The sequence below is a fragment of the Martes martes genome, assembly GCF_963455335.1.
Source record: "Martes martes genome assembly, chromosome: 16".
Taxonomy (NCBI): domain Eukaryota; kingdom Metazoa; phylum Chordata; class Mammalia; order Carnivora; family Mustelidae; genus Martes; species Martes martes.
In genome coordinates, this window is record NC_137904.1 from 14,337,167 (window position 1) to 14,359,221 (window position 22,055).

The following is a 22,055-nucleotide window of genomic DNA, read 5'->3' on the forward strand; positions in this document are numbered from 1 at the left end:
GCAAATCATTTACAAAGTTCTTGAGTGATGGAGAGAGGAGGCAATTGCTTAACAAATCATCATTCAAGGGGCACCTGGGTGGCTCAGTCTTTTAAGCGTCCAACTCTTTTTTTTTTTTTTTTAGATTTTATTTATTTGGCAGAGAGAGATACAAGAGAGGTAATACAAGCAGGGGGAGTGGCAGAGGGAGAAGCAGGCTTCCCTTTGAGCAAGGAGCCCAATGTGGGGCTTGATCCCAGGACCCTGGGATCATGACCTGAGCAGAAGGCAAATCCTCAACAGCTGAGCCACCCAGGCGCTCCATTAAGCGTCCAACTCTTGATCTCAGCCCAGGTCTTGATCTCAGGATTGTGAGTTCAAGCCCCGCATTGGTCTCCATGGCCAGCATGGGGCCCACTTTTAAAAAAAATCATCATTCAAGTTTTTTGCCTCTGCCTGCGTACTCTGGGGGCCAGCAGACTCGACGGCCCCAAGATTCCGCAGCGGTAACTCTCCCGTAGGTGGCATCCAGATTGCTTTTCTATCCAGGGTCTGGCAGGAAAAGGACAGAGCAGCACACCTCGGGTGCAGAAACACTAGGACCAAAGCAGTTCTCCAAAACCCAGCTGGGATCAGAATTCATCCTCCGGGGTATCTTCTCGGCTAGACATATTTCTCAAAGGAACAGCGTTGCTTAAACCGAGGTTGAAAACAGTCTGAGGGACTTGCTAATACACGCTCCTCTCTCTGGATCTCTCTCTCTCACCATGCAAAGATCGGACTCGAAGCATGCGCTTTTTAAAAAACTTAAGGAGGGAGCGCTGGGGTGGCTCAGTCGGTTAAGCGTCTGATTCTTGATTTCAGCTCAGGTCATGATCTCAGGGAGGGTCCTGGGATCGAGCCCCGCCGCCCTTGGACTCTGCACTCCGTGGGGAGTCTGCTTCAGGATTCTCTCTCCCTCTGCTCCTGCCCCCAGTCTCTAATAAATCAATCTTCAAAAAAAGATTGAAGGAATTTCCCCCTTACTCTCTCCGACATCTAGGCATTTCTAGTTTTTCTTTCCTCATTAGCTGGAGCATAACCAACAGCATAGAGCACCTCCCTGCCCCTCTCCCCACCCACACACAGCAAGGGTCTCCGCAGGTTAAGGAGACAAGCAGGGATCCATCATCCCAGGACACAGGTCCAGGTTTCCAGTGCCAACCTCCACTCAGAAACCAAGAGGGGTGAACAGTTAAGATGCACCCCTATAGTTCCTGGTTTTCAACCTCCCCTCTGAGGCCCAAAGGCCATACACCTTACAAGCAAGCCGATCTTTCTGGCTGCCTCGAGACGGGTCAGGGAGGCAGAAGGCAGCTGTCCGAATCTCTGTTATTCCCATTCAGGGCTTTCTGGTCCTGGTCCGTTTTGAAAGAGCAGCTGCTGAATTCTGTGTCCCAACAGCGATTTTTAATTCTTTACACAACGGACTTGCCGGAGCAAACAGTGCAATGCCAGTTCCTTCTGCAAGACGCAGCCGCTGACTCCCTGAGCTTATGGGGTGCTCTCGATGCACACACTTTGGCTGCCCTGGCTGGTGCTCCCCACCAATCAGCTGTGCTTGTTACGAAACCTGATGATGCCCGTTTTGTTTGTTTCGGGACTCACGGTACGCAGTTACACGTCATGTAAGCGGACGTGAACACGAGTGTCGAGAGGGTCGTTCCCACGCAAATTAAGTTGAACGCCTTCATGAGTCTTGTGGCGACTACATCATAGGAACTGCAGGTATCAGTCATAGGAGATGAGCAGAAATCTTAAACACTTACAGGAATTTTACATTCAGGTCGCTTCAAGGTTAGGTCTGCTCTCTGTTTCACAGAGACTGAACCTGACACGTTCTGAAGGTCAAACGTTCAGCTATGGTTCAAGGACAAGCTTACGCCCGAGCGTTGCTCAAGAACAAGAAGGAGCAGAGCCGTCGTCGGTGAAAACCATGTGGGATTTGACAACTGACACATGTTCATACATTTTGAGTGAAAATAAATTGTTCATGTATTTCTTTAAATACCCTTTGTTGGTCAACTTTTTTTTTTTCCTTCTGATGAAAAGTAATCAGTACGGATCACAGCCATCGGCTCAGAAGGCTGCACTTACCTCTGCCCTTAGAGCCACGGAAGCAAACCAAGGGACTCAGTCACAACAGCCCGGAGCAAACACAGAGGAGGAGGCAATAGCTTAATTGCAACAAATCGCCTATACCACTGCTCAAGAGTGCAGTCTAATCCCGGCTGGTTAACACCGGGCTGGTGTTAACCCCCCACCAATCCCCCCTCTGGCCCCCCAACGCTGACAAAGGGACACTGGTTCATACCCATCCTTTTTGTAAAACTCCAGCATCATATTATCCGTGGCGACGCTGAGGGGCCGGCGGGCCTGCTCGGGCTGGCGCCGGTCCGCGGGGTCCATGTCTGGGGAGGGCATTGAGCTGTAGTTGGCGTTGTGGTTCACGTGTACGGGACTCCCGTAATTCCCCGTGATGTTGAACTCTATCTCTGCAGGGAAGAGAGAATGGGTGTACGCGATCTATTGGTCATGCCCTTCCCAGCCAGGAGAGAGATGACCACGCGTGGCCTGTCCTCTACACTTTACCCATAGAAAACGGTGTCCCGTGGTTCAAGATTAGGTCACCTGTTAATACGAATTCATCCTAATATAATTCATCATATTAGCAGGTGAACACCACTGCTCACCTATCACATTAATAGGATGAACATTAAATAAAACAATTTCTATTTATGATTAAAAAAACAATTTAGTTAAAGAGGAACAGGTGGACACTTTCTGAAAAAGGCAGAGCCGTCTTAATCAAATCAGGGAAAAGGGCAAGGTCCACTCCCGCAGCTGTTATTTAATGCTATCGGAGAAGTGCTGGCCAATGCAGTAAGACAAGAAAATTAAATAAGGGGCAATATTATTTATAGGTGATGACATTATCTTCCTGGAAAACCAAAGAGAAAACATTAACAAGAATTGGAAACTAGAGATTTCACTAAAGTCACTATGACTGTTGGCTGTCAAGTGACACACGAAAGTATCCCTTTCTCTCCTGGCCACAACCTACGCACCTGCAATGGTAAATGAGTCCGCTCATGTGCAAAGTTACAGATTTACGCCTTACACTCCTACCTCCTTTATTTCTTTATCCTGATCTCCCACCCTCACCCAGCTGTGTCATCAACAGAACTCTAAGGACATTAAAAGTTAAGAGTGTTCGTGGTCAAACACCTGAAACCAAGTAAAGACTATCCATCTTCCTCCATGATAGATCAGCACTGATTCCCTCTGATGGACACGGCCCAGAACTGTTAACATTTCACCTTCCCACCACACCCATCTCAGGTTTATGTGGCATCTACAAGAGCAGGTGAGCTCTCTTTCCTTTCTGCTCCAGCATTTCATGATCCGTAGATTTGAAGACACCATGGTATGGATATTAGACCAGTAAAATCCACAGACATGGTTAGTGCAAGCAGTGTCCATCCTGTGGCCAGAATGTTGCTCAGCCAGGAATTAGATGGTAAGAAGCCACCATGACCCATACAGGTGTGCAGGAGGATTAATTATAAACACCTTTGATTATAAACACCTCCCAGCACTACTCTTATTCTTCCCCCGGCTCCCTGACCCCCGGATCTCGATGCCGCCACGTACCCCCAGGGAAGAACCAGTCTGCATGCTGGATGATGGGCTCGATGATCCCAACAATCTGCAGTGAAACTGTCGTCATCATCTCCGTGATGTTCCTGCAAGCACAGAGCAGAGAGGGGGCAGGACCGGGTTACCAGTTGAGGCAGAGGAGAGGCACGCCTGGCCCCACAGCCCAGGAACGGCCCCTGACCGGAAGCCTGCCGACCTAGGGCTGACAGTAGGCTTTGTCTTCAGAAGGACACTTCACCTTTCTGAACCTCTCTCTCTCTTCTACAGAATGGGGTCGCCACAGAAGTCCTCCTTAAGGAGATATGTAAATGAGTAATATACACGGAATCACCAAAATCACCAAGTATCAGGCAGCTTTCATTGTGAGGTGTGATTCTCACAACTGCCAGACTCATCTGCTTTCCAACTCTGTTCTCCCTTTCGAGACAGCCCTCCGTCCCCGGCAGCCAGCTGCTGGGATGTGTGCTCTTCACAGACCGTCAAGAAGGCCCGGGAAGAACTTGCCTGGCCCACGGTGGACTCAGATTAGCTCAGAGAAGACCCTCGCTGCAGGCCTGCAGCTCTATCAGTGAGAAAGATCTGCAGAATTCTGGGTCTTCTCCTGCACCTAAAACATGAGCAGGCCAAGAGAGAAATAGGACTTGACAAATAAAGGAGGCTGACCCTTAATCTGGGGCCCTGGCTGTCCTGCCCATACGCTACCCCACGCACGTTCCTCCCCGTGCACTCACCCTTCCGCTTGCGGCCACAGGAGGTTGGGGCCTAACACAATTGCCATGTTACTGGGAGTCATCTTGTTTACATCTTGATATTCTGATAGCTTGGATAAAAATTTGATCAAGTATCTGAAAGGAAGACAGAAGCGCCAGGTTTGACTCGGGCTCAACCCCAGCGACGTTTCACCAGCAGAGGGCAGAAGTTTCTCTCACGCAGCCCATCTTGCTGACAGCGAGACGCATACATCCTGCATTACAACTAAGATGTGTAATGTGCCAAGCCGTGAGAATGCTTAAAAAACAGACAGACTCCGATCTCACTCTACTACATGTCAACATCTGCATCAGTGAACCCTGACCAGAGAAATTCCCCATCTTTCCTTCTGACTCAGTGTCTAGTGACTGAAGTCCCTCCTTCTTTTCAAACCTCAGTCACCTGCTACCCTCCCTGGGGGCAGACATGAGGAATGAAGTGTCCAGGTGTCATCAGCAGGGACCTCTACATGCTAGGGGTGGTGTCCCCCGGGAGTAACCTCCGTGGGGCTCTGAGAGCTAATGGAAAAAAAAGCTAAACATAGATTCAGCACACGAGCCAACAATTCACTCCCAGAGACCTACCCAAGAGGAATTTGCCCCCACACAAACTTGCACACAAATGTTCATCACAGCAGTGTTATGCAAGCCAGCCAGAAAGTGCAGACCATCCAAAAATGTCCACAAGGGAGGAAAGGATAAATAAAACGTGGTCCAGCCATACAATGGAATACTATTCACCCACGGAAGAAAACAAGATATTGACACATGCTCCCACACGGATGAAACTTGAAGACATCATCCTAAGTGAAATAAGCCAGACATAAAAGACCACATGTTGCAGGAGTCCACCCCGGTGAAATGTTCAGCAGGGACAAATTTGTAGAGATGGAAAAGGTAGATTCGTGTCTGCCAGGGGCCGGGATGGGGGAGTGACTGCTAACGGGAACAGCGTTCCTTTGTGGGGTGATGAAAGTGATCTAAAGTCAGTGATGACAGTCGTGCAACCCTACACACATAGGACCACCACATCGCGGACTTTAAAAGGACACAATGCTATCTGAATTACAGCTCAAGAAACTAATGAGGAAGCCATATGTTAAATCGCTCTTTGGAATTTTTTTAAATTCTAAAATATACATAAAAACTACTACTTTAATCATTTTTAAGGGGCGGCAGCATTAAAGTCAGTAGCACGAAGTACTTTTGCACTGTAAAGAACCATCACCGCCTTTTCAGATCCCAGAACAGACTCTCTATGCCCATCAAACACTCCCCTCCCATCCTGTGCTCCCCTCCCCCAGTCCACCCCCCCACCCCTTCTGTCTCCATGAATGTGCCAACTCCAGGTACCACACGGACGTGGAATCATACAGTATCTGTCCTTCTGGGTCTGGCTTCTTTCATTTAGCACCATGTCCTTGAGATTCACCCGCCGAATATTGCGTCATATGTATATTTTGTTTACTCGCCCAGTGATGGCCATTTGGGCTGTTTTCACCTCTCGGCTATTACAGATGACTTTGTCACGCACAGGAGCGTACAAGTATCAAGTCCCTGCTTTCCCATCTCCTGGGTCTATATATACCCAGAAGTGGCGTGGCCGGATCGGATGGTAATTCTATGTTTAATTTTTCAAGGGCCCGCCATACCATCGGCTGCTAGAATTTTGAACGGGGAAGCCGAAATACTCGGGCAGATGGCAACAGGGGCTGAAGCTGGGAGTCTGCGTGTAGGGAAGCACGGAGGGGGGGCGGCAGGGCCAGGAGCGGTGCTGGCAAGCCGAAGGGAGGAGGAAGCAGAGAGTGTGAAGGTGCAGAAAAGATCTGTAGAGGAGCGGGAAGTAAAATCCAGGGGCGGGGGAAGGAAGAAAAGTGAGGGAGAGAGAGAGAGAGGTGTGGGGCAGAGGCGGTGAACAGTGGAGAACGGGAGGGTACTCTCTTCTGGCTCCTCCTCCCTGTAGACGAACTCAAGGACACTTCCGCCAAGCAGCTCCAGGCTTGCTCGGCCTCTCCCAGCTGTGCCTGAACACTTATCTTTACAATAAACCTACAATATTGGGGAGCCGGGCTGGCTCTGTTGGTTGGGCATCTGCCTGCCGGGGTCCTGGGATCGAGCCCCGCATTGGGCTCCCTGCTCAGGGGGGGAGTCTCCTTCTCCCTCTCCCTTTGAGCCTCCCCCCGACTCCTGTGCTCGTTCTCAAATGAATAAATAAAAAAACTTTAAAAAGATAAACCCACAATATCTTAAAAATATCTTGCACTTATCTTTGCTTCTTGCACATCTGAGAACTGAACTGAATTAGCCAATGGCTTTCCAGAGTCACACAGCACTTTCCATTCCGTCCTTGGCAATATGGTAATTAACAACCTTGCAGGGTCGTCTGAGGCTCAAAGGAGACCATGTGCGTTAACCAAGCTCGGTGCCCCATAAAATGCCATGCATGGCAGTTACCATGACCTTTCGCCAGGAAACCGTGTGTGTGTGGCTTAAATAACCCTGACCCCGGATCTCCAGGATCCGTCCACTTACCGGATGTTGTTGTGGTTGGCCTTGGGCAATTTTTCACAAGCATTCCACAGAGCCTGAAGCCTCTTGTCTTGCTCCTGAATACTGGGGAATAAAGAGGAAAGCCGCCGGTTGGGCAGGGATCGATGAAATCTCACTGGCAATCGTACTAACCACCCGGAGAATGAGAAGCCAACGTTGCGAATGACCATACCAGCGAGCCATTATGAGCCAAGCGCTGAGTGACGCCTATTTCCCTTTCTGTGGCCCCTGTCTTGTCCTGCAAACTGCCGTGGTACGTGTCACAGGTCTCAGGTCAATGCAGGGCCGTGGTGTTGTCAGGAAGAAGATTCCAGCACAGAAACCAGGATACGACATACCAGTCAAGAGAGCTCAACCCACTTTCACACCGGGGGACAGCCTGTTGTCTATTCAATAAATGGTATTTAAAGTTCCTTGGCATCTGACACATCACAGGTGCTCAAAAAATACCCTTGAATCAGTACAGTACATGAGCTCGATATACACATAAGAAAATCTGACCTTCAAGATCTAACTCGGAGATGGATGATTTCCATGAACCAAAGACTGTCCCCTCTACAAAAGGTCTGCTCCAAGCGTTTTTACTTTGATCTATTTTTTAATAAGGCCACTAGGAATTAAAAGAGATTACTTATAGGACTACGTTTTATATATGCTTTTCGTGAAAATCGACAAGGCATACATGGTCAGGAAGGCCTTTCTGTTCAAAGAATCTTCTCCAGAAAAACTAAAAGGAAAACACTGGTAGGGTGAGGGCTCAGCTGTGACCCCTTAACCTGGGGCCCGAGGCAGGGTGGTGACCAGCACCCACACACGTCATCGTTGTGTACCCACAGGTCCGTACACAGATCCTGGCCAAGGGGAGAAAAATCTCTCTTTTCCCTCAGTTCGGCCTTGAGAAGAGATAACCATCCTCCAAAATACACTTTTCCTAGGACTCTGAAGTGCAAACCAAACAAGCCATTTAGAAACAGAGAGGTTAACAGATTGTATTCGTGAAGTGGCTTCAATCTGACCAAAGGCTGGATGAGGAGGGTTCGGTGCAGGGAAGCCATTAAAGACCCAGCTCCATCCTGCCCATGATCGTGTGCCAACTACCGACTCTCTCCACAACCTCGCTCTCCTCATCTGTAAAATGGGCTCACAGGACGACCTCCCATGGAGTCAGCATGAGCAGTACAAAGGAGCCTCTGTATGAAGGGCTCAGCAGAGGGTCTGGTTGATCTCAAGCTTTAAAATCGGCATCTGAGGGGAAAGGGCAGATGCTGCCAGGACTTGGCTAGATCCCGATGCCCGGGCTGTTCTCCCTTCTCTGGCTCCTCTAGCATCAAGATCGAGTATACAGTCCAGAAATAAAAGGGACGGTTTCCATCAGCAGATACGCTCTCATTTCTCTTCATCCCTAGGACCACTGAGGGGCTCTAGAGAGACACGAAGTGCCATAGGTAGGCACGTGGGTTCCAGGCCGGATCCCCTGGACTCGACTCCTCATTCTGCCATTTATTAGATGACAGGTAACCTGGTGACACACCTGCTCTAGGACCTGTCTTCCTCACCTGTAAGCTAGGGAACACAGCACAACCCGCTTTCAAAGCGTTCGTTCCTGTGACAATTAAATGAGTTAAAAGCACCTAATGAGATTAGAACAGTGACAAGTCTCTAATAAACACTGGACAGAGGCATCGCTCATGGTCAATATCGTCACAGAGCTGACACCCACGCTCCACCAGGAGAATCAATCATGCCAGGTAAACAGCCAGACTTCCCTGATGCGTAGCCTCTACTCCACCTTGGGGGAAAAAAACCCAGCGCCCACCACACGATGGGAGCTAGCTTCCTTTCTCTAACATCACACAGAGCCTAGCTTCCCAGAGGTAAGTTGCAGGGCCCACAGAAGCACATACGTACTTGAGCATTCCTACTGACAGGCTTAGCTGGCTGTACCTTGAGACAAAACCTGCAATGAGAGAGCTCTAGAAATCATGTCCCTTCTTAGGCACCCAGCTGAGGGCAGCCCACGGGCCAGATGTCAAGTTTTTATATTAGCTATTAACGGGCCACGATTAACATCTTTGTAACGAGTACAAGTAAGAGTCAAGACCCTGTGACCCTCCCCGTGTTCTGTGCTTCTCTCCAGAAGGAATCATGATGATCTGCTTGTGTGAGCCCTTTCAGAACCTTCTACGCACTTACGCATATACAGAGGCACTCCTGCAATCACGTGGTTTTCAGTGTGTTGTGTTTAAAAAAACAAAACAAAACCAGAATATTATATTCGTCCTTGTTAACTTGTTTTATTTAACTAAAAAATAAGTCTCCCCATCTTTTCGTGTTAGCAGGAATAGCTTGACTGGGGTTTTCCAGCATTCCAGAGTATGTCACAGTGTAGATACGCCATGATTTATTTACTCATGCCCCTGGCCCCCCACCAATACAGCTTTAATAACATCCAGACTTTTCCTATTCCAAATAACATTGGCATTGGCATCCTTGTACCCGCTTCTCCGGGTACAAGCACGAGCATTTCTCCACCATATATGCCAAGAAGCGGAGCCGTAAGATCAGAGGTCACACACTTTCCTCATTTCAATAAATCCTTGCAAAAAACCCCACCCAACCACACACTTCAAGACGAGGCATACTCACTTGGAAGCCTGAATCCACTCATCATAGAGTTCAAAGGTCATCAGAGGTTCCGGCAACTCTCGGAGGTAAGATTTCAAAGCTCCTGCACACGGACACAATAAGGGCTCTGAGCCACTTGACGCTGGCATAGACGGGTCCTACCCGCCGGCGTCACCCATGGGGGGGTCCATCTGGGGACGGGCTCCCCTGATTCCCACACCACGAATGGTGGTTTCCCACGTGAACGGCTTGGAGGCTCTGGCACGGCAGGGGGGCCTGGACGGCCAGTCCTGTTGGTTTCCCGCTATTTCCCACCATCACCTCACTTTCTCCCGGCACACTGGGAAGATGTCTCCTCACCGGGCCCCAGCAATCAGGCGTAAAACTGAGCCTCAGGCGGACACAGCTGATACATGCTGGGAAGCCGCTGGCTTGAGGGTCACGTGACCACGCGCCCTTCCCTGGATACCTCTGATCCAAGCCAGGAAATGGCTGGCTCGAGGGTCACGTGACTGCACACCCTTCCCGGTATATGCGGGACGCATGCTGGGAACGCACTGCTCAAGGGTCACATGACCATGCGCCCTTCTGCGAACGCACCTGACACGTTAGGAAGCCGCTGGCTTGAGGGTCACGTGACCGCGTGCCCTTCCCCGATATGCGGAATGCATGCCGGGAAGCTGCTGGCTCGAGGATCACATGACTATGCACCCTTCCCTCGATACATCTGACACATGTGCTGGCTCGAAGGTCGCATGACCATGCACCCTCCCTGCCCCCCCCCCATTACATCTGATGCAAGCTGGGAAGCCGGTGGCCCGAGGATCACGTGACCATGCACCCTTCCCCGCATACATCTGACACGTGCGCTGGCTGGCTGGCTCGAGGGTCGTGAGACCACGCGCCCTTCCCTGGATACATCTGATGCATGCTGGGAAGCCGCTGGCTCGAGGGTCACATGACCACACACCCTTCCCTGGACACATGGGACGCATGCCGGGAAACGGCTGGCTCGAGGGTCACATGACCATGCGCCCTTCTGCGGATACATCTGACACATGTTAGGAAGCTGCTGGCTCGAGGGTCACGTGACTGCGTGCCCTGCCCCGGGTACATCTGACACGTACGCTGGCTTGTGAGGATCATGTGACCACACGCCCTCCCGGCATATATCTGACACATGCTGGGAAGCTGCTGGCCCTAGCGTTACGCGATCATACCCCTTTCCCCACATACATCTGACGCATGCACGGGCTTGAGAGTCATGTGACCACACGCCCTCCCCAGATGATGCATGCTGGGAAGCCACTGGCTCGCGGGTCACGTGACCACGCTCCCTTCCTCAAGAGCTGCTCCAGCACGGGAGAGCCCGTCGCTAAGGGGCCGAGGCGTCGCTAAGGGGCCGAGGCGCCCACCTGCGATCGCGTGGGGGTCCGCTGAGTACTCCTGCACGTCCACCACACAGCAGTCCAGGGCAGCTTTCAGCTTCTTCAGCTTGGAGGCCGACGGCGCCACACGGAAGAGCCCCTGCAACGGCACAGAGGGTCAGTGCCCGGCCCTGCAGCGCGCAGGCACACGAGCAAAACCGACCCCCACACAGCCTCCCCGCTCCCTCCCCCCCAAATCCCCTTGATCCGTTTTCCCCATCACCGCCTCGCAGTACGGCAGCTGCCCGCTCTCTAAACGTCCCCTCCTCTACACGGAAGCAACTTTTGAGCGGGAACCGGGCTTCACCCACTGCGGTGTCCCCCGTGCCTGGGGCGGGGTGACTCCTCATTCTGGTTCGCTAAGCATCTGTGGGATGAATGAACCTCGGGCACTGCAACTTGTGGTGTGTTCCAGAGAGATGTTGGAGAAGTCGGCCAACACCTGGTCAGACATGGAGGTGTAGGAAGCTGGATGTGAAAAGGTCTACAGGGTGAGAGCGTGTGTGTGTCCTGGGAGACGCGGGGCTCTACTTTTAGAGACCAAGTCTATGTCCTCAGGGGACGGGCAGACTAGGGGTGGTTTGTCAGGGAGTGATGCCTCCATCATTCTTCATTCTTGTTTTTTTTTTTTTTTTTTTAAGATTATTTATTTATTTATTTGGCAGAGAGAGAGACACAGCGAGAGAGGGAACAGAAGCAGGGGGAGTGGGAAAGGGAGAAGCAGGCTCCCCCTCAAGCAGGGAGCCCCATGCAGGGCTTGATCCCAGGACCCCGGATCATGCCCTGAGTGGAAGGCAGACGCTTAATGACTGAGCCACCCCGGTGCCCTTCCCTGTTTCATTCTTAAAGTTACTTCTGAATCCCTGTCACGGCTTCCAAGCGAACCACTGTCCCTTGCACAAAAGTGAGCTCCGAAGAGAGAGAGAAGACGACAGGGGTATGCTGACGAGACAAATGCAGGTCAGAGTCAGAAGGGAACCCCCCAAGCCGCAGGTGAGTTAGGCATGACCCAAGAGCTACTGATTGGTTTCGCCTTCTCAGCTCCCGGCATTCTGCAAAACAGTCCTTGTGCTTTCGGCCTTTTGTGGCCACCATGCGGATCTCCACGTTTCTTCCGAAGAAAATGTTCCTGGTCTGGAATACGGAGTGTTTGGCCTGCTAAGATGGTTAGCTCCATTCTGAGTAGATGTCCAGAGCTCTCTATGTCCGTATATGGGAGGAAGCTCCATAAATATGTTTGGACGAGTGCATGACTATAGCTGCTGTGACCGAGAGCAAGTGACAGCAGGTACCAAAGCGGTGGGCTGGATTCTCATAGAACCACTCCACTGCCGTGGAGGAAACCAAATGCAGTGGCAACCTGGTGACGGATACTGCCAAAGAGAAGTGAGTGGGGCTGTCAAATAGCCTGTAGATTTTTGACCGTGTCACTGAGAAGGCCATTTCACTGAGTGACAGATAAAAACCAAGAGGAAGAGGAGGGGCTTCTTAGAACAGCTAGGGAGTGCAGTTTGGGGGTGTCTGAGGAAAATCTGTGGGTGCATATTGAAGAAATGGTGGCACACGTGGGAGTGGAGTCCAGAGGAGGGGGGAGGACCCCAAAAGCTCCCTGAGGGCAGGGATGGGGTGATGGTGCTGATGATCCCCGAGCTGCTGGCAGGGGCGAGAGGGGAACCAGGGAGCCAAGAGCTGGGGAAGAAGTATGAGTTTGTAGTTGGGTTAGAAAAAAGCTATTTTTTTCCAGGCTAGGGACAACCTGAGCATTTCTGTTACTACAAGGAGAAAAGCTAGTACAAAGTAGGGAAAAACAAAAAGTGGGGGGAGTGTGTAGGGAGAGGGAGAAAGAGCCCGTTGATGCTGATTAGATATTTGAAGACACGAATACATTATGTTTCCGTTTTGTACATAATGCTTTTATGTTCCATAGTATATATAATTACAATTTATTCCCTATCTTTTAGAGAAACATACTGAAGTATTACAGATGAAATGACCCAGTGTCTGGGACTGGCTTCTAATTATCTAAGGCAGGCGTTGTGGGGCAGGAACAGAGGCAGAGGGGAAGCAGGACGGTCCAGAATCTAGGTGATGAGGCTCATTATTTCATCTTTATGTGTTGCAGTTTTTCCATAATTTTAAAAAGCGATGGGGTGAGGGGAGGGCCAGTTCACCTCGCTCCATAAGGCTCTGGCTCAGGGACTGTAAAGATCTCCTTACCTAGTAACCGGCAACAGACATGAGAATGCCCGGTGCTTAAAACGTGGTCCAAAAAACACACATTTATCCCCATTCCTTGAGAAGAGCCCGCATGTGGACACGCCTGGCACAGAGGCGGCGGCCGACATGCATTTGGACGATCACTGGCTTCCCTCTCTGGTGCAGACCTCAGTTTGTCACATGTGACCCAGGGCCCATGTAAAGACTTACAGCTGTTCTGAATTAATCGGTTGTGTTGGATAGATGCTAGACACGTGTCCCCCCAGCAAGTTCATAAGCCACTCGTACACTTTGCTCAGCGGTAGATGCATGGCGCACCCTAAGTGAATTTCGATTGGCTGATCGGATCAAAGGAAGATGGACCAGAGATTTCAAAAGCGCCTACAGATGAAACCAAGCGCGAGCTCCATCTCCCAGGAAATGGTTTACACGCCAATAAAACAAGTCACCCATTTCCCATAGACTCCTTTACGTGTGGCTCTTAAGAAGGGCTTGCCCACGTCCATATCAATCCTGTTTTCAGGATCTCCCGAAGAGTCACGATCAGAAGGGTGAAAAGGTCTATTTTTAAAATGAGGGAATTCATGGAGCAAAGAAAGAAGAGGAGGAAGAGGAGGAGGATGGGGCAGAAGAAGAAAAGAGGAACAGGAGGGGAGAGGGAGGGAGGAGCAGCGGCCTGGCCTCAACCTGTTAAATATGAAGGCAGGATGGCTGGAGCGGGGCCGGAAGTTTCTCGGGGGCCAGTGGTATCGGCCTCGCACAATCCTCCTCCCTCCCCGGACAAGTGAAGGCTCTCGGAAGAGAGCGGGACCGATGTGTGTGCTGCAGGACGGGGAGCTGTCCTGTATCACGACGTGTCTGGGTTGGCCGAGGGCAGGGGACGGAAGGAGATTCCCACAGGCTCTGTGGCCCGGAGCTGGGCACCCGCTCAGGGATGGGTGAAGCTGTCCCCAGACCTACCTCCTCCTGCATCCCACACTCAAGCAGCATTGTCACGCAGGCCTCGATGGGGAAGGCGATCTCCCGGCCGCTGATGGTGAGGTGCTCCTCTAGAGGCTTCCCGAAGGAGGGCTTCTCCACCCAGGCTTCTGAGCGGGGAAGCAAGAGAGGGGCCCGTCAGCGGTCAGTGAAGGGCACTTGTGCTGGACTCCCAAAGACATAGAGGCCCAGCTGAGTCTCCGTTCTTGTGATCTGGGGAGGAGGGAAGAGCCCGGGCGGGGCAGACGACTGGGGAGTGAGCCACGCCCAAACCTGCAGGGCTTCATACAGATACGCACCAACCACACACCTCTACGTACGCCCCCCAACTTACCCCTGGGGGGCTGGGCAGTGTGTATGTGGGTGTCCTGGCTCAAAGAACCAGTGTGGAAAGTTCTAGAGGCTCATCGGTGGGGCTGGAGGAGACCCGGGGTATGGCGGGGATACTCATCCCAGCCGGCAAGCGGCCTCACCCACCTCCCGGCTCCGGGATAGGTCTGCACTTACCCTGTTGTGCTTTTATCTGAGGCAATACGGCCTGCAAGAGCGCCAGGGACTTCCTGTGGTACTCGGCCTGCACTTCGATGAGCTGAGGAGACATGGGGGAAGCATTACCCGGTGTGGGAGGGTGGGGAGCGCGGCTGCCATGCCCCGTGGAGGGCTCTGCGTGAAGGTGTCCCCTCTTCCTCACCTCACCCTGCTCTCTCTCAGGCCACCCCAAATGAGGGCTCGAGCTTGCCTCCTCCTCAGTCTCTGGAGCAAAAGAGTCCCCTCAAGGGGACATTTGGGAGGCAGGAGAGCCACCGAGGACGAGGGGGAGCACCCCAGGGCCCTGGTGCTTGACACGGACAGCTTGCCTTCACCGGGACCCCACCTTGCCTCACACCCCATCCTCAAAGCAAAGGCAACCGAGAGGAGGGCAACAGGGATATATAAATGGGGACACATTTAGAAATGTGTCGGTGAAGCATCCGACTCTTGGTCTCGGCTCAGGCTATGATCTCAGGGCCGAGGGATCGAGCTCCATGTTGGGTTCCGCGCAGATACTGCTTGGGAGTCTCTCTTCCCTCCTCCCTGCCCCCCCCCCCCACCGAGCATGCACACTCTCTCTAATAAATAAATATTTAAAAAAAAAAATCCATTTGCCTAGATGACAGAGCTGAATGCTAGGCTGTATATATCTTGGTTTCTGCGAAGTGAGTTCAGTATATGACTGATTGGAAACCGTGTGGCTTGGTCCAAAATCCCTAAGGACCCTGGGCTCATGTACAATGGCTCCGGCTCCGTGATGTAGCCCCAAAACCCTAATTCTTTCAAATTTACCTATTTTGACCATTCCGCTAATGACACAGCTGCTGAAATGTTAACAAGAACAGATGGACCCGGGTAAGCAACAGTCCTGCCATTTCTGTTCTAAGACCCCCCCTCACCCTGCAACTGGGTGCACCTGAGGGAAAGCGGAGTGAATCTCTCCACTGAAATGGTTGGCACGTTTGCGACGATGCGGATGGAACTAGAGGGTATTAAGCTTAGCAAAATAAGTCAATGAGAGAAAGATAATTAACATATGATCTTCCTGATATGAGGAAGTTGAGAGGCAACGTGGGGGGTTTGGGGGTAGAAAAGGGTAGGAAAGGAATAAATGAAACAAGATGGGATCGGGAGGGAGACAAACCAAAAGAGACTCTTCATTTCACAAAAACTGAGGGTTGCCGGGGGGAGGGGGGAGGGAGAGGCGGGTGGGGTTATGGACATTGGGGAGGGTATGTGCTATGGTGAGTGCTGTGAAGTGTGTAACCTGGCGATTCACAGACCTGTACCCTGGGGCTAATTATACCATTATATGGTAATAAATAATATGGTAATAAAAAAATTAAATTAAAAATTAAAATTGAAAATTGTTAAAAAAAAAGAAATGGTTGGCACAGAGAGCAGATACTATTGTCTCCAAGTAAAAACTAAACCCTAGTTAAGAATTAGATTTTTTTAAAAAATCAGAACATTGAAAAAAAAATGGTACATAAATGGCAAGGAGGCAGTCCAAGAAAGTTTTGGAATGCCAAAAATGTCATTAAGTTCCAGAAATTCTAAAATATTATCTCTGTAAATATACCCCATGGAATATACTTGAGAAAGTGCTATTATTTTAAAATAAACTTTCCAGGCTGGAAGGAGTGCTTATCGGTTCTTTTTGGGGGGTCGAAGGAACGCCTCTGAAAGTCTGGACCACTCACTGGTCACAGCGTTCGGGGACTGCTACCGGCCCAGGGTGCTTGCAATTGAAAAACTTTCAGGATTTCTCCTCCTCCCCTTCCTTATCATCCCATCACTTCTCCAATCATTTAAAGTTTGAATTTTTGCCTCCAGCTTTAAAGGCACATGAACTTAACTGGATTTTTCATTGATATTTTTTCCCCTCAATTTTTTTTTTTAATTATCGCTGATTTTGTTTTATTTTGTTTTCGACTTGCCTTGCACTTACCCTGGTAGAGAGCCAGGGTCTTAATTATTTGGACCAGATCATTCGAGTACGGATGACTCATCCTGTTTCTCTCGGGTCTAAATCTGCTTTCGTCGATGAGAGACAGGCGAACAGGCCACATTAATCATCGTTTACCTACTTGTCATTGTCTTTGGCCAAAATCGAAATGAGAAACAATTTTGAGCTGGGGGCGGGGTTATCTTCTTCTCCCCAGTTTCCTTGTTTATGACAGACCCAGCTTTCGTAACCTTGGCCCGAGTGACATTTGGGACTGAGTCATTCTTTGCTGTGGGGGACTGTCCCATGCTGAAGGATGCTTGGCCTCACTCTGGACCTCTCCTCCGCAGATTCACCTCCTCCCCGCCCCCAGCCAGGGGTGACAGCCACAAGTGCCTGCTGACATGGCCAGGCAGCCACTGGCGTAGGGGACAAAATCACCTCTCATTGAGAACCACCGCCGCAGACCACGGGGGCTGCTATCATCTTCATGGATGGGTTCGGTTTTATTCTTAGGTTTTTAGAGAAATCGGTACAAGGAGAAATAGAAGACCAGACTTAACCACAGACAGAAGAGCTAAAACCCATATTCTTTCGCACGACGTGCTCCAAGGGTCTCTAGGTTCCATGGCACGTTCCTTCCTGTCCACACCCTGACTCTTGTGACCGAACCTGACGTACTCTTATCCTTCTAGACCCTTACCGTTTGAAAGTAGTTTGCATAGTCGATTTCTTTGGCCACGAAACTGTACATGTCCGCCGAGAGCTGGTCCTGCGGAAGGTAAAATGCACAACCAAGGTAAGACAGAGACCACTTGACCGGCTAACGCGTGAGTGTAGACATTGTGGAAGCAAGAGCCTTCGCCACTGTTTAATCTCATTTTTAAGGATTCCTGCCATGGCAAAGACTTTTCTCATGGGCATTCCTGCGTTTCCCAACCCTGACTCCAAAGAGTGAGTAAGTGTGGAAGGAGCACCTCTGCCAGGCGTCTCCCCAGGGATTGTAACACATGAACCACATCCAGAGTCAGGAAAGCTGGTGTGGGGGAGTGACGTGCAAATTACTTCCATACATCTCTGTAGCCCGTGTCACCGCTCCTGAAAATGGCCCGCCCTCTCTTCTCCTGGTTTGCTCTCCTCACCCCCCAAGACTGACTGGTCGATCACAAGCATATGGGAAAGAGGTGGAAACGCACCAATTTGGGGGAAGTTGGCGAAGACAGATAGGCGGGTTCAAAGGAGGGCAGCTCATTCGAAATTTGGAAAAACCGGGATTTAGTCAATGCCCCAGGCAAATCTCATGGTATTAACTGTCCTTCGCCATCCGGCTCTCTGGGATCAGCGGGCAACGACCTTATGCGGCACCTGAATCTGGGATGTGTCCTCCTCCTCCGAGAAGGGTTTCAGTTCCATAGAGACACCCATAGCGACGTATGATATGAAGGGTGCAGACTCGGTCACTAACCACGATTTTTAGCATGCCATGTGTGTGACCTTGTCTGCACGACTCAGGTGAGCTCTCAAGGTCCTTCCTGTCTGGGAGCCTTAGGTAGGAGAGATCTTTACAAGCGATGCTTAGCCGAGAGAAGACTCTGTGTTGGGTGCGTTGAGGAAAATAGGAGAACAGCCCAAGAAAGCTGATCCAGATGCTGAAGGAATTCAAGCAAGCAACTTCGTGCTTCACCAACAGCCTGATGCGTGGAAACCTCAAGCATTCTGCACCAATCCCACCAACCCTCAGCCCGTCCAGCTGCCAATTACACTATCTCCAGTGAGAGCACTGGGATGTGAGCAGCTGTCTGTTTCCTCTTCCGGTATCCTTGACAGGCAGACCATGTGGAAGTTTCTGCACCCAAGGAATAGAGTTAAACGGGAAATCTGTTCTCTAGAGAGCTTCAAGCACAGATTAGTCAATGCTACACTTGGTCCAGTTTCAAAGAATGAAGAAGGGGGGGGCAAATGAGTTAACATTCGTTGGGAACAGTCTAGGCGCTAGGCACAGTGTCACTTGGAGTTCTCCTCTGACTTTCTTAGGTGAAGTGCTCAATTTCCAGTTTTGGTTAAGTAGCTACTGAGAGTTCAAGGATCTTATCTCCTGTCTGTCTTCCACCCTCTGAAACATGTTTCACATACTAGTAGGATCTTTGTAACCATCTGCTGATATAACAGAAGGAGAAACACAGACTTAGCAACAGTAACTTTCCTGTGAAATAAAATGGGTTCCAAGCCTCAGCTCCCCCCTCCAGAGCATCCTGGCAAAGGAAAGCCTCTCTGGGGCTGCTGAATCTAGCAAAGGTTCTAGAGGAATCAACTTCATCTGCCCCCCCCCCCCCCAGCACCTTTGGTCAGGGGACATCCATCACCAGCAGTCGTGAGGGAGGTGTGTCAAGTCAGGGAAAACACAGAGAGCCAGAGGATCAAAATGGCTCGACAGGCAGAGGAAAGGGAGGGACGCCCTGAAGGACTAAATGTCACACTGAATACGACGTCAGTGACTCAGCATTTGAGCTTTGCCAAAAGATGATCCTAGAAAAGGCAGACAGACTGTCTGGGAGTGCCCTCAGGAACACCAAAGGGTTTTTGAAAGGTATAATTAGATTACGGTCTTACTGAGTTAAAAATCTGGGTCCCAAGTAAGCTGCACTCCAAGTCAGAAATAAAAGTGGAAACTAACTCCAATTTCCATGTATCTAAATCACTGGTGAATTTTCTTTATAAAGAAAAAAAAATCAATAATCACCAGAGTTTAATGTGCTGCAACAATCATTTGTTTTCTGATTTGGTAGCCAATCCACACTCAGAAAGAGACAGCGTAAATCACCAGCTTCACCCGCATCCCACCACACAGAGACGAGCTCTAAAAACCACGATGGCTGGTCACTCTGTATCTATTTTTATCAGTCATATGTTTTGTACGATTGCTTGGTTTACAAAAGTGGGACCAGATGATTTTGTGGCTCATTACCCCCCAGACATCTATTCTTTCTAGTGATTTTTAATACATGAATGGACTGTGTGTCTATTGCTGGATATTGTGTTTCTAATTTTTCATTATGACAACACTTGAAAAGCCTTTGTTTATACAGGTGTGTATACATCTCTTGCTTGTTCCCTTAGGATAAATTCTGCAGTTTAAAATGAATTCTGGTGATGTATTTCCTTATAGTTAAAGTGAAAAAAATGTTAGCAAGATAATCATGACTTGGGATATTAGGGCTTTTGGCTAAAGAAGGAAAAAACATGACGCCTGGGCATATCACATTCAAACTTCAGAAAAGCAAAAATAATGAAACAGTCAAAGAAGCCAGAGATGAAAATGCATTGGCCAGGAGAAGACCAAAGATAAGAATGACTTCCAGCCTTGCCTCAGAAACCGTGCAAGTCAGCAGAAGGTGGAGTGAAATATTTAAAAGTGTTGAGAAGAACAACAAAAGAAAAACAAAAACAAACCCCACCAACCCAGAATTCTGTTCCCTACAAAATTACCCTGTAAAGGGACTTGAAGAAACTTACAGGATTTGTTGCCCGTAGACTATCTTATAAGAAATGTTAAGGGGGAAAAAAAAGAAGTTCTTTAAGAGAGAACGAAAAAGATATAGGTCAGAAACTCAGACCTACACAAAGAAAGGAAGAGCATCAGAGAATCGGTAGTGAAGCTACGATAAAACTTTTATTTCTCTTATTCTTAACTGAACTGGTAAGTTTTTTCAGAATGGTAGCAACGTTGTATTCATATCTATGTGCATGTATGCATGCATCCAGATAAACACACAGGAATGCATGGATACATTCATGTAAACACACCTGTGGTTATGTCTGCTTCCGTACAAGTCGGTGGATGGAACTAGGGACATTTTGTCACGAAGACATACTCGCACCATAAACAAAACAGCATCTAGCTATTTCCAGGCCGATCTGGATTAGTTGTGAATGTACATTGCAAACTCTAAGGCAACCACTAAAAAACCGTTTTAAACAAAAGTATAATTGATAGGCTGAGAAAGGAGTGAAAATAAAACCATATAAAACGCTCAAGTAAAACCTCAAAGGCAGAAAACCTGAAGGCAGAAATAGTACTAAACAACAGGGGCAACCAGCAGAAAACAGGAACAATTAGGGTAGATATGAATCTAACTATATTCAATAATCACTTAAACAATGATAAAAAACAAAGAAAAGGCAAAGGTTGTCAGAGTGGATCACAAGAAACCCACTTTATTTATTTATTTTTAAAGATTTTATTTATTTGACAGTCAGAGATCACGAGTAGGCAGAGAGGCAGGCAGAGAGAGAGGGAAGCAGGCTCCCCGCCGAGCAGAGAGCCTGATGCGGGGCTCTATCCCAGGACCCTGGGACCATGACCTGAGCTGAAAGCAGAGGCTTTAACCCATTGAGCCACCCAGGTGCCCCAAGAAACCCACTTTAAATATAAAGATACGTATAGATAAAAAGTAAAATAAGATGGAGAAAGACATACCCTGTTACCACGAATCAAAAGAACGGGGGAGTGGCTACATGTCCCCCAGACCGGCATTCTGAGCGAGAGAAGTTATCAAGGGATAAAGAGGGACACCATTAAAGCTAAACGGGTCATTCTACAAGATGGAACAATCCTTCATGTGTGTGCCCCGAACAACAGAGCATCAAAGTACATGAGGCAAAAGTGACAGGACTACAAAGAGAAAGACAGGAATCTACTATTATAGCTGGAGACTTCAACAGCAATCGATCAGAAATGGACGGATCCAGCAGGCAGAACAGCAGTATGGACAGAGCTCAACTCAGCCATCCATTAACTAGACAGAGCTGACATCCACGGGCTCCTTCATCCAACAACAACAGGATACACATTCTTCCCGAGCTCACGAGGAATGTCCACTAAGATCACATCATGGGCCATAAGACACATTTTGACAGATCTAAAAGAATTGAAATCACACAGTGCTGGCTCCCTGACCACAGTGGGATTAAGCTGGAAATAAAATTACAGAAATAGAGGTGGAACCACCCCGCCAAGTACTTAGAGATGCGATGACGCAATGCCAAATAACAACCCGATTTGAAAATGGGCAAAAGGCTTGAACAGACATATCACCAAGTACATACACAGACAGCACACAAGCGTATGAAAAGATGTTCATCATCTTACGTCATTTGCGAAGGGCAATTTAGAACGAGATACCACTGCACCTCTCCTGAAATGTCCAATACTCAAAACACAGACCACACCAAACGCTTTAACCTTGAAATAGAAGATGCCTGGGATATTTTCCCGTGCCAAGGAATACACGCATATAAACAACTTTTTAATAACAGACAGCAACACAGCCAAGGGGCAAATAGCAGACTGGA

At 49.4% G+C, this 22,055-nt stretch overlaps 1 protein-coding gene across 2 annotated transcripts in view; it reads right to left on the minus strand.

Moving 5' to 3' along the window:
* ARHGAP44 (Rho GTPase activating protein 44) overlaps nt 1-22,055 on the minus strand; it is a 46,404-nt gene that overhangs the window by 22,267 nt on the left and 2,082 nt on the right. For both annotated transcript variants that reach the window (XM_080825813.1, XM_080825812.1), the window contains exons 2-10: nt 17,407-17,475; nt 14,732-14,813; nt 14,207-14,334; nt 11,018-11,129; nt 9,624-9,705; nt 6,960-7,040; nt 4,410-4,523; nt 3,673-3,764; nt 2,333-2,513 (exon numbers count right to left, since the gene is read on the minus strand). In XM_080825813.1, coding sequence (XP_080681939.1) covers nt 2,333-2,513; nt 3,673-3,764; nt 4,410-4,523; nt 6,960-7,040; nt 9,624-9,705; nt 11,018-11,129; nt 14,207-14,334; nt 14,732-14,813; nt 17,407-17,475 — 941 coding nt within the window. The remainder of the gene's footprint in view (nt 1-2,332; nt 2,514-3,672; nt 3,765-4,409; nt 4,524-6,959; nt 7,041-9,623; nt 9,706-11,017; nt 11,130-14,206; nt 14,335-14,731; nt 14,814-17,406; nt 17,476-22,055) is intronic.